Source organism: Anomalospiza imberbis, chromosome 8 (assembly GCF_031753505.1).
Source record: "Anomalospiza imberbis isolate Cuckoo-Finch-1a 21T00152 chromosome 8, ASM3175350v1, whole genome shotgun sequence".
NCBI lineage: Eukaryota > Metazoa > Chordata > Aves > Passeriformes > Viduidae > Anomalospiza > Anomalospiza imberbis.
This window is the reverse complement of record NC_089688.1, coordinates 28,899,893-28,915,221: the sequence shown is the minus strand read 5'-3', so window position 1 is coordinate 28,915,221 and position 15,329 is coordinate 28,899,893. Positions and strand designations below refer to the sequence as shown.

General features: G+C 39.9%; 1 protein-coding gene across 2 annotated transcripts in view; it reads left to right on the top strand.

Moving 5' to 3' along the window:
- Positions 1–15,329, top strand: part of SHTN1 (shootin 1) — a 54,146-nt gene that overhangs the window by 13,315 nt on the left and 25,502 nt on the right. For both annotated transcript variants that reach the window (XM_068198181.1, XM_068198180.1), the window contains exons 4-8: positions 3,163–3,257; positions 5,315–5,483; positions 7,981–8,078; positions 9,020–9,101; positions 10,808–10,902. In XM_068198181.1, coding sequence (XP_068054282.1) covers positions 3,163–3,257; positions 5,315–5,483; positions 7,981–8,078; positions 9,020–9,101; positions 10,808–10,902 — 539 coding nt within the window. The remainder of the gene's footprint in view (positions 1–3,162; positions 3,258–5,314; positions 5,484–7,980; positions 8,079–9,019; positions 9,102–10,807; positions 10,903–15,329) is intronic.

The following is a 15,329-nucleotide window of genomic DNA, read 5'->3' as shown; positions in this document are numbered from 1 at the left end:
CTGGAAAAACGGCTGCCTGTTTTGTTTTTGTTATGATATGAGGAATACTGGAGTGTGGCAGAAAATGTCAAGTAGTTAAGACTTAAAATTTGAGGTAATATTTGATGTTGTAAGATTTTATAGGTTTCTTTTATCTTCCTTTCACATTTTTAAAGGACATACCTTGTAAACATAGTGATAAAATGCCAGGAATATTAGGATTTTAAAGCAATAATAGAGCCCATTATTTAAACGACAATATAAAAGGCAATTATATTGATGAAGAGCTACATTGGCTTTGTGTCTGTGAATAAACTTGGCCTGTACTCAGCTTCTATTTGTTCTCCTGGCATAAACACATATTGTGTGTGATTCCAGTTTAATGGGGCCCCGTTTGTATGCCAAGCAGCTGCATTTTAGGCCCTATTGCGTGATTTCATAGCTCTCTGAAAATTGGTTCTATTGAGCACAAGAGATAGAAGGTGGTGGTGGGGGGGAAAGCTTCAACACACAATCATTTCTTTTCAATTGGAGCCAGCAAGGTTGATGACAACATGACCATTGTGTTATAATGATAAGACCACTAAGGATCTGTACCTCTCATCAAGGCTTTCACACAACAGCAGATACAATTTAATTCACTGCTCTGTCAGCAGTGCTGATACCATTATGCCGTCTGTCTCCACAGTTATAATCACTGTCCTCCGAGAAATGCAGTTGAAATGATCTTGAGCAGTCAAAGAAACTCTCAATTAAGGCTGCCACTTCCAATGTGTCAGATTGTGTCTTATGCACTTGGTACAATTTTCAGTTCCAATCCTGTTTATTTACAATGTCTACCAGTAATTATGCTTAACATGTCATTTAGTGAGGGTGCCCCTGCCAAGGAGATTGTTGGGTGCTGCGGTGCCATTGAGGGGGAGTTTCTCGCAGTCAATGCCATCAGCGGCTTTTAGTCCCTGATGGGATGCAGTAGTAATGTTGATAATGCAAGTATCGTGCTCATCAAGTCATAATTAGATGCCACTCAAATGTGCCACTTGTAATAACAGTGTTGATTCATGTTTTCTCGGTGACTGCAACTACTAATTAGTTAAGTGGTTTTTGGTTGGCCTGCATTTGCTGCGGATTATTATTACCCCTGAAAAAAACTGTCAAGGTTAGAGATGTTTCAGGCCACTTAGTGCTTCTTTATGAATATTAATATTAACATAATAAGAACTTTGGACAGACTTAGGAAATAATATATTTTTTGTATTTAATTTGGAAAGACTTTTTTCCCCTGAGTTAATCATAATTGCAGGTTAATTAAGTTTAAATGAACCAAGAGTAATCCCTAGTTCTGCCATGAGAGCCCAATCCTTGTTTCCTAACTTTAGCCTTGCTTGAGGCCCTTAGATTCCTGTCTGTAAAATGGGAGCAGCTCTGGATCTCCATTGCTCCCTCATCCAGCCCAAAGCATCTCACTGCTCAAAGCTCCCAGGGCTCAGTGGAATAAAACCAGAAGAGACAGGGAGATGTACTGCCTGAAACTTTTCCTCTCTCAAATTGTATGTAGCAGCTGGTACAACACATTTGGGGCAGGTAATTTCTCCATAGTCAAGTTAAATGGAAATTAAAAGACAATCCAAGAAAGAAGTCTGGTTGCACTGGTGGTAGAAGATATCATGTGAATATCATTTTTAGACCAGGATTTACTAGAACACTGCCCTGCCTTTTCTTTTTTGTAGATTTTGGGTCTTTCATGCAGCGACTCAGCAAACCAATGTGTTGCTAGTTTCCTCTGGTAACAACAAAACTTCACTAATGAAAACTTCAGTTGTTATTAAATATAAAGCTGCATAAAAAACATTTGTTAATGACCTTCTTTTTCCTGTCATGAAGTTCTGTTTTGTAGTTATTAAGATGATCTCTGTATGTCAAAGAGGGCTTAAATATCTCTCTTCAGTCTTTGATCAAAACTCTTGGAAGAGGGCAAGGGGGATTTTCTACCCAGTGGTGTAAAATCCTTAGGTTTTAAAGCTTATCTTGATGAAAAGGAAAGGAAATACGAGGGAAAAAGTCCTCTGTATTACACTATATTTTGCAGTCTTGTTCCTGCTCCAAAGTGTTGTTCAGCTACAAGTAGTTCCCTTCTGTGCATTGAAATCCTGACACTGGGCTGAGAAGGAATTTGTGCCATGCAATGATTTGCAGAATTAGCAAATCCCAAACAGGCTGCTGTTTGGGATTGGATAGGGGTCAGAAGCCAAGGGGGAATTGCATCAGTGAGCCTGAGAAATGGAAAACTGTTCTTGGATTTTCTGCTTTGCTCCCCTGTGCAGCCTTAAACCTGTCCCTTAGACTTTGAACACTTCTAAAGTAAGTATGTACTGCTGGAAGATGAGTGGAATTGCAAGATAAAATGTATCTGTACTTTTAAATTCTTTCTGATTCACTTTGGTCTCCTATGTTACCAAATGAGATTTCTTCCAGAACGTTTTGGTCACTCTCCTGCCTGTCTTTGACAGAGTGATGTGTACCCACAATTATAATGGGGATTGCAGATGTGTCACTTGCTCCTCCAGCTGTGACATCAAATGTACAGCCATGCATTCCAGCTGCAGTAAGCCCAGTCTTGGTTTCAGGGAAGATTTTGTGTGTTGAAATCTGTGTTCTGAACAGTGGAGGTAGATGAGACCATGGTGCTCATTTTAGGGCCTGCTCAAGCACAGAGAGACTGAATGAGAAACAGACCAGAAAGTGAAAAGGAACTTTGTAATACATCTCATAAGGGATTATCCTAAAGGCGTCATTCTGATTCCTCAGGTGTTAGTGAAATGATGATGATGAGTGAGATTTGTCAAGGAGGCTCCTGCTGGTCTTCTGCTTCCATAAGTTTTTGCTCAGTTCTACAGTTGCCCCTCTAAAGCTGCAAACATGGCTTGAGGGAATTGCTTAAAGGAACAACCTTTAACAACCTTAAAGGAACAACCTTAAAGGGAATTGCTTAAAGGAACAACCTTCTGAGCATATTCAATGCTCAGAACAGTTCCTATCTGTGGAGATTATCTAAGTGTGTACTTCCCTGTGTTTGAAATGCTCACAATGGAAGTTAGCAAAAGAAGATATGTTATTTCTGATCATGGGAGGCATGTGTCAATCTCAGGAAAATACTGACTAATTTTTGAACTCCTCCCTTAGTTTCTCACATGGTTATTGAGGAAGTGAACTGTATTCAGAACCATCTTGAAATTGAGAAGACATGCCGTGAAAGTGCTGAGGCTTTGGCTTCTAAGGTGAGAAGAATTATAGTGATGCTGGGGGGCTCTTTTTGGATCTATTTATTCACCTGTTTATCTGTTTATTTATTTAAAACTTGAGATTGTATGCATGACCCTTATATGTTTCTGTATAATCTTGTGGAGCTGTGAAATAGTTTGGAAGTGGCAAAAAACTTAACAGCCAGATGCAAGATACCATTCCTACCTTTTAAGAAAAAAAATACCCATTTTAATGTGGTTTCTATTTTCATGGACCAGCATCCTGATCTCTAATTTTCATATGCATTTAGGTTAAATGGAAAATAAGTTTTAGAACTCCTCTGTATGAAAACAATAATGAGCATTTCAGTGTCTAAATCAAATGGAAAAAAGTCAACCACTGCATTACATTTCAGGTGATTGTTTATGAAAGCAAAGCAAGGGCAGGGGAAAGGTGACCTCCACTGCTCTGTTGATTGCGTCTAGTCTGATGAATTTAGCAAGTGTGTAATTTTCTATATTCCATCTCATCAGAAGTGCATTATTATTAAAGAATGTTTTTATCTCTCTTATATATTTTTGGTTGTGTAAAATGCATCTGAGCCACTTCATCAGAAAATGGATTACAGCAATTTTGAACCAAATTTCATTAGCAATGCTGACTGCCTTTTTTTTTTTCCTTTTTTTTTTTCCCCTCCCTCCCCATTCCCTGCCCAAAGTACATCCTTAGATATGGTAAAAATCACACCAGCAAGAAATCACTTTAATTTAGATGCATTAGCAATGTACTTTCTGGAGGTATTTACTTAATTGTTTGCATAATGACACTATATTAGAATTCATAAGATAGACAATCAGCATATAAGTAAGAAAATGAACACATTTATGCAACTTGTCTTCTTCTCTGCACTTTCCCTGTAATGCAGGGACAAGGGCAGTTCAAAGACTCGCTTTGCTCTGTGGGTCTGTTTGTCTGTGAGCTGACTGCACCATGTAGGGCTCCTCACACCACTCTCCCCACTTTCTCATTTTGATTCTTTGGGAAGGAGGTAAGAAATTCTTGACTAAATCTCCCATGGTTGAAGGGCTGAGATGAATGCTTAGGTAAAAATTCAGGGTCAGATGAACTGTGCAGTGTATGTTTTCTTTGAAGATGCATATTGGAGTTCTGAAGTCCATGTTGACTTTGGCATGTGGTGTGTCATTAGTCATTAGAAAATTGAGTTTCATTCTTAAACCTAAGCACAGGAAAGACTTGGCTGGTGGGTGGGCAGTCCCCTGACATTTACCTGAACACCCCTGGGGTGTCTGGATGCAGGATAGTGAAAGAAGTTATGAGAATTAAACATTTGCAGGGACTCCTGTTCAGTTTTTCTTGATCAAGACAGAGATGCCTTGTAGAATCTCTTCTGTACCATCTACCAACGAGTCGTGTTCAGGCATCCAGCCCAAAGTGGTTTCTGACTTGTGCTCTGACCCATAAACAATTGGTTCATGAGATGGCTCTCATCTTATGTAAGTTGACTCTACAGCAATAACTCAAAAGAATTTTGAGATAATTCTGTTGTGACTAGGAATACAGTAGTGGTAGTATTTGTAGTTTATAAGCAAAATGGGGCATAGGAGAAGGTAAGGATTTTTATTTAACCAATTGATCCAACTTGGAAAACCAGATGAGCTTTCAGGGGTACAAACTCTTAATTCAGGTCATTCAGTTGGGACTCCTGGTACACATTTAAAGGTGACGACCTGAAGCAGCTATCACAAAGCCTGTGTAGCATTAAGTCAGCTTGATATAGTTGATTTGATTGATTTAAACCTGCACAGTATTTATTAAACAGAAGCACCAGAGAGGAAAAGAAGACATGGATAAAGCATCATGTTGAATTTGGGCCTCTCAAAGGAAAAAGTGGATAAGCACCCCATCTTCAGACCATTCTAATGTTGAATGGAACTTAATCGAATGTTACTTTTGTCTTTGTTTGAGAGATATTTTAATGATAAAGGACAAAAAATAGTTGACTTTTTTTTCTTGCCCAGCAGCTTAAAGACAGACTAACTAGCTTCTTACTGTTGTACTTCTCACCTTTCAGCTGAACAAAGAAAATAAAACCTTGAAAAGAATTAGTATGCTTTATATGGCCAAACTGGGCCCAGAAATTATCACTGAAGAGATTAACATTGATGAGGATGAGTCATCCACAGATACAGAAGCTACCTCTGGATCATGCAATTCTGTGCACTGTCAGCAGCAAATAAAAGGTGAGCATTGTTGTGATCCTACACCACCTGCAAGGCAGAAGTTGTCTGAAGAACAGCAGTGTTGGTTTGGACCAGAGACTGGTCTTGTTCCAAGTCATGCTTCTGGGAGTGGCCAGAATCAAAGGATTTCCAGGAATGACTAAGAACATGGTGGGCTGGTAGTGTGTAACATAAATGGTGAGGGATATACAGCCTGCAGAGGAAGTTAAATGCAATAGGAAAATGAGATCTACCCAGCTAAGAGAGTTCAATGCTGAATCAGTAAAAGAAACATTTCCTAAAACCCTTAAAAAATAAAAATTAAGTGGAAGGACAATGTCACCTTCAACTGCAATGTCATTATTTCAGAGCTTGTCAGACAGAACTCTCCATTTCTGTTTCCATTGTGTACCTTTGCACAAACTTCATTCATGGTCCAGAGCTGTTACCAAACAAGCAGCCTGAAGAGGGACTGTTGTACTGGGTAAAACAGCAAAGCTGGAGAACATGGAAATATATTGATAAGACAGATCTGTGCTTTTTTTTTTTCCCAGAAATTTCTGGTTCTTTTTTGAAAGGCAGTTAATATTTCCATTGTCCAAAATCAGCCTTATTTCTCATCTCTGTGATGAAGTCATGATGATTTTCTATATTGTTGTGTCATATTTGTGACAAGATTAAGTGCTTCTTTAAAAAAAAGGCTTTCACTTTTTATTTGATTGTAACTTGGAGCAGCACATGTTGTTTAAGTACAACTTCTTTGAACTTTCAGTTTGACCTTGTTAATTGTTGTCTTTTTGAATGCAGCGGCAGCAGTGGAGTTTTACAAAGTGTCACTGAGGAAAGATGGTGTGTGTTGTAAAAATGCTTGTGAAACAATCCCACTGAAGAAATAGGGTGTCATAGTACCTTTCTGTAATCAGTTTTCCATCCTCTAGATGAAGGAAAAGGCAGCAAATGGTGTGATGCACACCATGCAACCCATCTGAATGGGAAATGAGACTCTGGAATACCGCCTGCCCTTACTGGAGAAAGGTGTCAAGAATACATTTAGAGAATAAACACTGGCTGCAGATCAGATGGGAGGGTAGCAGGGTCAAATTAGAGAAATATTGAAGAAAGGTTTTGATGTATCTGCTTTCTGTCTTGATGAGCAATTCATTAAAGCATGAAAAATGGTATTTTGGGGATCTTCAGGTCCTTTAGCCTTCTCACCATTCAAGAAAGTATTGGATGTTTCTTGGAATGATTTCTTCCCTCCCACCACTTTTCTGTAAGGATACACAAATAAGGTAGTAAAACCTGAGGCTCTTTGTGGCATGTGGATATGCTTTCTTCTCTGCATAGTGAGGTTGATACATGTATTGTAAAACCAGAATTCATCCAAGTCCCATAAATTTCAGTGAGACTTTTTTCCCCCATTAATTTCTCTGGAGAGCACAAATCCATAAAATGGACAAGGTGTATCAAGAATCTTCTGGGAAAACAAGTCTTTCTATTTACTTTAGAAAGTGTATGCTTTTAATTTAGAGGACAATAAATCTGAGGCTCCAGAACTGGGAGGGGGGATGCTGGTGTAGAGTGGACATTTTCAAGATGTGAAACCTACCAGAATAACATCCAGCATGTCGTCATCATCTGCAATTGATTAGCCACAATTTTCTCAACTCGGCTGGTATTCAATGAACAGCAGTGCTGTGAAATACTGGAAGCAGGTGGGGAATGAGAGCACTTACTAAAGCTAATATATATCAATAAATTTTGATTTTTGTGGTGATTTTATGTTAACCTAAACCTTGATATATTATGTATGCAAACTGATCTCCTGTTAAGAAGTGATTATAATCAAATGTTTTATTCCATTGTGAATTTAATTTATTTCATATTTTAATAATTAAGGATCAAAAATTCTGAGGGGAAAATTACAAGCATTAGCTCTTCCATTAGTAAAGGTTATATTCTGACTCTGTTCACATAATGTTACAAAGGCTATAAATTGGCAGCTGTTCAGGACAATTTCTTCTGTGAAAACCTCCCAAGTATTAACTGCCTGTTGTTTTGTTTATTTCCCTTGTGACAAGAACTCACGATCCAAAAAGAATTGAAGTGTGTTAATTTGTTTTAAAGGATGCTTCTTAAAAATTGCTTTCTTCTGCCTCCATACCAGAGTCTCTGTGATGTCTCAAGAGCAGGACTGAGGACACTCTTGCCTCCTGTGGTGGCAGGATTTGCCCTGTTGTAGCAGGAAATGAATCATTCAAAATGCAAATAAAGACAGCAAGACTGAACAAGGAGCTTACCTCAACAGAGTAAATCTGAAACTGTGGCCCAGTTACAGATCTGTTACTTGACACTTATGCAAAGCTCATAAATTATTGAGGATGTTCCTTGATTACAACTGATGCTTGATACGTAGGTCATGTGTTTCATACTCAGCTGTACTTGCATTGCTGTGACATTTCCTTTGTTGTTGTTTTTCGAATAAAATATATTCTTCATTTCCTTCCTCAAACTGTAGAGCTGCGAGATCAAATCGTATCTGTTCATGAGGAAAAGAAGACCTTGGCCATTGAACTGGAAAACCTGAGGTGCAAACTTGCAGAAGTAATTGAAGAAGTATGTATTGTACCATGGAAGGCGTGGAGTCTGTCCTTTCTGTAACTTTTAGCTTATTTTGCTAAAAACACTCAGTTGTGAAGTTAATTGAATACTGTCTAATCTCAAGTCCTGCCAGTGATGGATCACTCAGGGCATGTCCCTGGAAGGGACCCTCTACATCACAGTCCAGTCTGCCACTGTAGCTGGCACATGACTTCTCCTTACCTGTTTGATCTGTTCTAAAGCCCATATTACCAACTGTCACCTCCCTTTCCTGACAGCCCCTCACCCATCACAGCCTGCAGGGTTTTTTTTTTGATTTCCTTAAACCCATAGATGTGTAAGAAATACTTTTGTAGGACATGTAGTTTAATCACTGGTGCTACTTCATTGAGTATATCCTTAAGTTCAGCCATTGGCAGTGCTGTGTCATGATAATTAGACCAGCAAATTGGCTTTTCAAGCCAGCAGTTTCATTCCTGCTTGAAAACTGGATAAGCCATGTACTGATGCAAATCAGGACTTAGTGGCTCTTCCTGTCTATGCAACACTTGCATTCAGAAAGACACAGCTGACAGCACTTGGACAATAAACAGAGCTCAAGGAGAAAAAACCAACCAAAACAGGGTCTGACTATATTAAAATGCAAACAGTCAAGTAACTTCCCAACCAGGTGCTATGGCACCTGATCCTGAAAGTTTCCAAAGATGATGTATTTGCAGCTGTGACTGGAACGTGCCATGGGAGGAGTAGTTCATAACCCTTTTATGACATCTGTTACAACATCTATAAGGTGGAGTAAAAATGCTTTCCATCCCACTGGAAACCCCAGCATCAAGCCAAAGCTAGGAAACAGAGCTACTGACAGCAAAATACTGCTTGAATTATCTATGTGCTGTGTGCCTTGTGCCATTAACTGAAGTGCTCTTGGTTCTGATGTGTTCTTTATAATTTTCTAGGTAAATAAGTTGAAAGAAGAAAAGGCTGTTTTGACGACCGAAGTTAATAAACAGCAAAAACTGCTGGAGAAATGTAACAGAGGTGTGTAGTCTCAGCAGGTTCTTTAAGAGTTTGCTGCATCCTTTGCAGAAGCTGCAGAGGTTTTCTGTTGCAGTACAAAGAGTAGGTTACAGCACAGTGACTGTGGTCCAGATCTGACACTCGACCTGATGGCTGCAGGCGCTCCATCAACTCATGGACTGTTCCAGACTCTCTGTACTCCAGGAAAATGTGACAATGGGAATTGCAGGTGTTATGTGAGAATATGGAAACTTTTTCCTGTGTGACACAAGTGGGAAATCAGGGCAGGGGCACAGTCCTTCACAGAGATGGGGTTTGAACCTTAATCTCCTGCTTTCCTAAATCATTACACCAGTCTTCCTTTTCGTTGGGATGCAGCTTCCAATTTTGAATGTCTAAGGTCTTGGGAGCAACTTGTTTTATGTTCAGAGGATGATGAGAAAAAGGCAGGAGTGCTAGAATATGAGAAATAAGATTTCCAACTTCTGGAAGAAAAGAATGGATTTTCCTTTACTGGAAGAGAAGAAAGGTAAAAGCCAGGGCAGGGAAAGACTAAAAAGAGACATGGCTCAAAACAGGAAAGCTTTTGCTTAATGAAGGTGAGTGCTTCTACATGAGTAATAGTTGATCCCAAAGAAGTTTAGAGGGGAGGGAAAAGTTTTTAGTTTTTAGATTACTCTGTCCTTTCCTCTTGTTGCTTAACTAAGCCTTAAGAAATTAAAAATTGATTGGTTAAAAAACCTCATTGGGTGTTTCCCATTTTCCTGAAGTGGCTGAGATATAGTAGGGCATATCCTGTAAGCTTTCTCCAGGTGTCCATCTCTCAACCCTTCCATGTGTCTGCGTTTCTTAACCTATGACAGGCAGTACTTGAAGGCTCTTACAACACCAGACTTTGGAACAGTTGATTGAACAGAATAGCTTGAAGATTTTGATGGGATAGTATGGCAGATGAACATTTTCTGAAATTTTTTCTTTTTTCTAAGCATTATAGAAAGATCCACCCTTAGTTTTACATTTGCCAGTTTTCCTGGAAGGAAGAGTTAAATTAAAGCAAGATTTTTTTTTGTATGCATGAAGTAAGCTACCAAAGTATTCAATACCTCCTGTATCCTGTGTTTATGTGGCACTGTGTTGGAGCTGTGCACTCAGTGCATTTCAGTCAGAGTTGATGAATTGATCTTAAATCTTTCTAAGTATGTGGGTTGTTTGTTGGGTATTTTTTGTGTGTGTGGTTGTTTTTTGTTTATTTGCTTTTTTAAGTTAGCATCACTTTGAGAGTCAGGTATGCTGAGATGTGTATCCCACTGTCTAAATTACCACTTTGTGTACCTACCTTTAAAAAATGTTGTGCTCATCTCCAAACCAGGAAAGCAAATATGAATTTTTCAAGAATAACATAATCTTTGATAGATTCAGCAAAGCTCTTTTGAGGCAAAGAGAAGCAAAATCTGGTCTGTGGTACTTGATGCCCGTTACTGGAGATTTTGAGTCAGAAGAGGAGGAGTATTACGCTATTTAGAAGATTAGTAATTGTGCATATATGTGGTGAGGTTTAGAACAAATACTGCAAAGAAGATTGCATATGGAAATGTAAAACTAGGTCATGCTGTCAGTCAAGGATCCATGGTATTGGGAATAGCAGCTTATCTGGGTAAATCAAACAGTGCTTCTTCTTTTGATCTGTTCCACTTCTCCTTCTGATCTTGTTTAATTCATATAAACAGTGTCTGTGCTGGCAGTAGAGGAATATGAAGAGCTTCATGAAAACTTTGAGCTGGAAAAGAACCTGCGAAAGAAGGCAGAGTCATTTGCACAAGAGGTGAGTAGTCAAGGGAAAAATTAAGACATTGCAAGTGGGCAAAACCTCACCAGCTTGGATGACTTGATTTCAGTTTCCAGCTCTTGTCCAGCCCCAGAGACTACTTAGGTAACATCTGTACTTCATCCATAAAAATGAGTTTACTGTTTCAACAAGCATTTATTAAGCACTTTGGAATTATTCATACAGACTTATCTGTTCCCCCTTTCAAGGCAAGGCTTTAAATTTATCATGGGCTTAGTTTGCTACAACATCCCAATGTGGAATATGTAGTGGTTGGAACTGGGAGGGATTAGTTGTCTTTTTAGTGATATAATTTGAAGGATTGTTTTTTTTTTTCCTGAAAAACATGTGGACTCCTAAAAAAGATATTGAAAACTACAGTATCAATTGAGGGACCCATTTTGAAAGATTATATTGAAAGTACTTTTTGTAATTGACTAATGAGCTGACAGGCAACTTAAGTACAATGCCAAAGAAATGCTGATTATTTGTAAACAATTATTTCTTGGGTTTTGTCATTATTTAGTTGTTGCCTCTTCCAGAATACGGGCCCCTGTTGGTGCAGACTGTCAGAGTAGCTGTTCACTTGAAGGTTTTGATTCCATAAAGTTCTTTTATCCAAAATGGAATTACTGCAACAGTGAATTTAAGGCCTGCATTATTCTTCCCTTTCTGTACCTGCTTGTCTTCCTGTGGTATCGTGCTGCTCAGAAAGATTTTTAGAACAGTTCTTAAAATACATAACCATGTGACAACAAAGGCATTGCTGATTCACGTTTGGGGAACCAATATTTAAAATTGCTTTAAAAACCTGTTATCATTGGCCTAGTTTCACACTGATGGTGTCCCTTGAGTGACCTGAGACATTAGACAGGCTCTGGCCACAACTGCCTGCACAGCAGCACAGCTTTCTGCTCCAGTGAGGCTGTGTCAGCTTCTTCTCGCATGGATCGTGCTGCAAGGTCACAGCTGTGTTTGGAGAGCTAAGTTTTCTAGGATGGGCTTCCAGTAGCTGTGTTTGGATTATGCTAAGGATGTTTGGGGATTTTCTGCCTCCTTTCATTAGCCTGTTTTCTCTGTGTCTATGAAATGTTTCTTTTAAACCTCAAAATTTTTGCTGGATTTTTGCGTGCATTTTGCAAAAGCCACAGTAGTTGGTTGTGATAAGCTGTGCAATGTCAACAGAAGGAAGAGCTTTGAATAAAGGGCAACACTGCATGTGCAGTGCTTTGTTCTTGATTTGTTTGGAGCACTTGGAGAAAGGAAAAAGCCTCCAAGTAATGTGGCTGACACTGCAGCTGAAAAATGGCACATCTTAGTGTTTTTTATTAGTGTTTGTGATGTCTCAAACAGCCAAATGTGTGTTTTAGCTCAGTAAAATTCAGAACTACAGCCTGTGGAGGTGCCTGTGTGGTGCTGGGCACGTTGTCTGTCCAAGGGGCTGAAGCACATTAAGTTTGCCTTCATGGTGTGGTTAGTCCATGCAGTCAGACTCAGCCCTTTCCCTTTCCCCATGGCACGGCTTCATCTTCTGTCTCTGCATTACAGCTGCCCTGGGAGGGACCAGGGGAGTGGCTGGTGGGGGCTGCTTTTCAAAGGGGTGCCCTTGGCCTCCTGCCCTTCTGACAGGTGAGGAGGATTCTGCACAGAACAGGAGCACTTGGGAGTGCAGGTGTGAGAGGGAAGGGCAGGTGAGCGTGTGTGCAGAAGCGAGCACAGATGGGGGAGAGGAGAGACATGGAGCAAGAGAGGGAGGGAGCAGGCACATATAGGAGTGAGGGAATACTTGAAAATCAGAGCTTTTGATTAAAATTAAAAAAAAAAAGCCCAATACAGCTTTAATTATAGTCATGCTGCTGGCACCACCATAATATATATTTAATTAATCAAAAGTGATCCAACTTCAAACATTAGAATTCATGCTCTTTAGAGGTTCTAAAGAAACTGAGTAAATATTGTCAGCCGTGGTGTGGAGAGAGGGAAGGAAAGGGAGAGAGGTTTTGAAGTGAGTCACAATCCATTGTGAAAGGTACAGGAATCTGCATAAAAGAACTAAATAAATAGAGTGTGTAAGGGGCGGAGGCATGGAAAAATCTGTACCTACCTGAATAAAACAGGGTTGTTAACACAGGAATCTTGGCAAGCTTAACCAGAATTCTAGTGTCAGGTTTTAAGAGACACTTGAAGATCTCTCAGCTGTTTGTGAAGCAGTTTATAAGAAAACAAAGGAAGGCAGAGAGTATCTTGAAGGCCATTGCAATAATATAGAGGTAGCCCTGAAAAGCACTCTCCCACAAAGATGAGCAAAATACAGTACATGCAGCCAAAGCAAGCCAAAAGCAGAACACAGTGTGAGAAGCAAATTGAAACTCTTAGCCATGCAAAAATCTCGTGAGTTTAACAAAATAATCTTGCATAAGTGGTTTATTAAACATACATCCTGCCCTGCAACAATATTTTGTAAAGTGATGTTGGGGTTTAGGCCCATCTTGGCAACAGCCCCACACAGCTGCTTGCTCACCTTCCCCTGGTAGGATGGGGGAGCAAATTGGAAGTTAAAAATAACATAACTCATGGGTTGTGATAAAGACAGTTTCCTAAGTAAAGCTAAAGCTGCACCCAAAAGCAAAGCAAAACAAGAAATTCATGCACTGCTTCCCATGGGCAGACAGATGCTCAGCCTTCTCCAGGAAAGCCGGGCTCCATTAGTACAACAGCCACTTGGGAAGACAAACACCATCACGCTGAGTGTCCCCCTCTTCCTCCTTCTTCCCCCTGCTTTACATGCAGAGCATGGTGCCAGGTGGTCTGCACTGTCCCTCTGGGCAGTTGGGGTCAGCTGTCCTGGCTGTGTCCCCTCCCAGCTTCTTGTGCACCCCCACCCAGCTCACTCACTGTGGGGTGGGGTGAGGAGCAGAAAAGGGCTTGACTCCATGCAAGCACTGCTCAACAATAATGAAAATATCTTTCTGTTATCAGTGCGTTTTCAGCACAAATCCAAAACACAGCCCCATACCAGCTACTGTGAAGAAAATGAACTCTTCCGGCCAAAACCAGCAGAAGTGAACGGTTTTTTATTAGTCTATGCTGGTGGAGAGATAATCCCTGCACCTGAAGTGCTCTGGAAACTCATGGAGAAGAAGCAGTGTGCTCTCAAATTTGACATTGAGCTGATTTTTTTCCCTGCCCTCTGTATCTTAGACAATCAGAAATGAAGTGTCAAACTGCTGAGCAGTTTGTTGGGGTTCCTTTCACTTCTGAGGCTTGTGTGGACTTTTTGCTCAAAATGCACAAGTGGAAAAAGAAAAGAAAGGTTTCCCAAGTGTTTATGGTAGCCTGTAAAACAGGTTGCAGTTATGAAGTTGAAAGGCTGCATTCAGAGGAAATATGACCCAGATGAATTAAAACAATTAGGTGACTCTCTAATGTGCATCTTTCATCTTTTCATTGACTTCCCCTCCTCTATGCTTACACCGTCCTATAGCTGTTTTGCACAACAAAATGTGTGTATTTAACCTGTTTTTCCTCAAAATACCTGCATCCCACACCTGGGCCAGTGCACAGCTGACTTTACTTACTCTGGGACTGAATCTTCCCATATTGAGAGATAAAAGGTGGCTGTCAATTTGGGGAAAATCATTGTCACTCTTAGCAGGTGTCTGCACTACTCATGAGGTTGAATGCAATGGGTTTGGTTATCTTGATGACATGAGCTCCCAAAGACCTCTTCCTGAGATGCATTTGTGACCTTTTGGGTTAATCTGTGAGGACTTTTGCGTTAACATATTACATCTGTGACTGGATACTGCAAAACCAGCACTGGAGAAGCAACTCTGTGCTTGCAAGTGCCACGCTGTGTGCTTTACCCAGGATAGTTCAACTGCAACTGGTATCTGAAGATAATTAATTTGCAGTCCAGCTGACTGAACTGGATTTAATAATTAAAGAGACATAAGTAGTTAGTACTTGAATTCTCCTGAGCTTGGATGTTACCACTTTTGAAGCATGATGTAATGCTAATTTGTTTCATCAAGCTTTTTCCTGGGAAGAGGCTTGGGGAATGGTAACAGATGTATGCTCTAGGAAACTCTTTGGTCTCTTTCTCTTTCCCCCCCACCTCTTTTTGTTCAGGCAATTAGTCAGTGGGGGGAAAAAACGAAGATGTTTCCTCCTTTTTCATGTGGTGTATGATCTACTTCTGAATCGATTAGATGGTGTCTAAATGCTATAAGTCTGTGAGTGTTATAGAATGTATCACTATGCTTCTACCATGACAAAAAGAAAACTGCAGGAAATGAAGAAATAAATAACAATAGAGATTATATTTCCTCTGTATTTTGTGCAGTTATGCCTCATAAGTGAAGAATTAGTGCTGTAGTTTGAGAAACCCTTTTGTACAGAACAGGCTGGTAAAATAAACAATG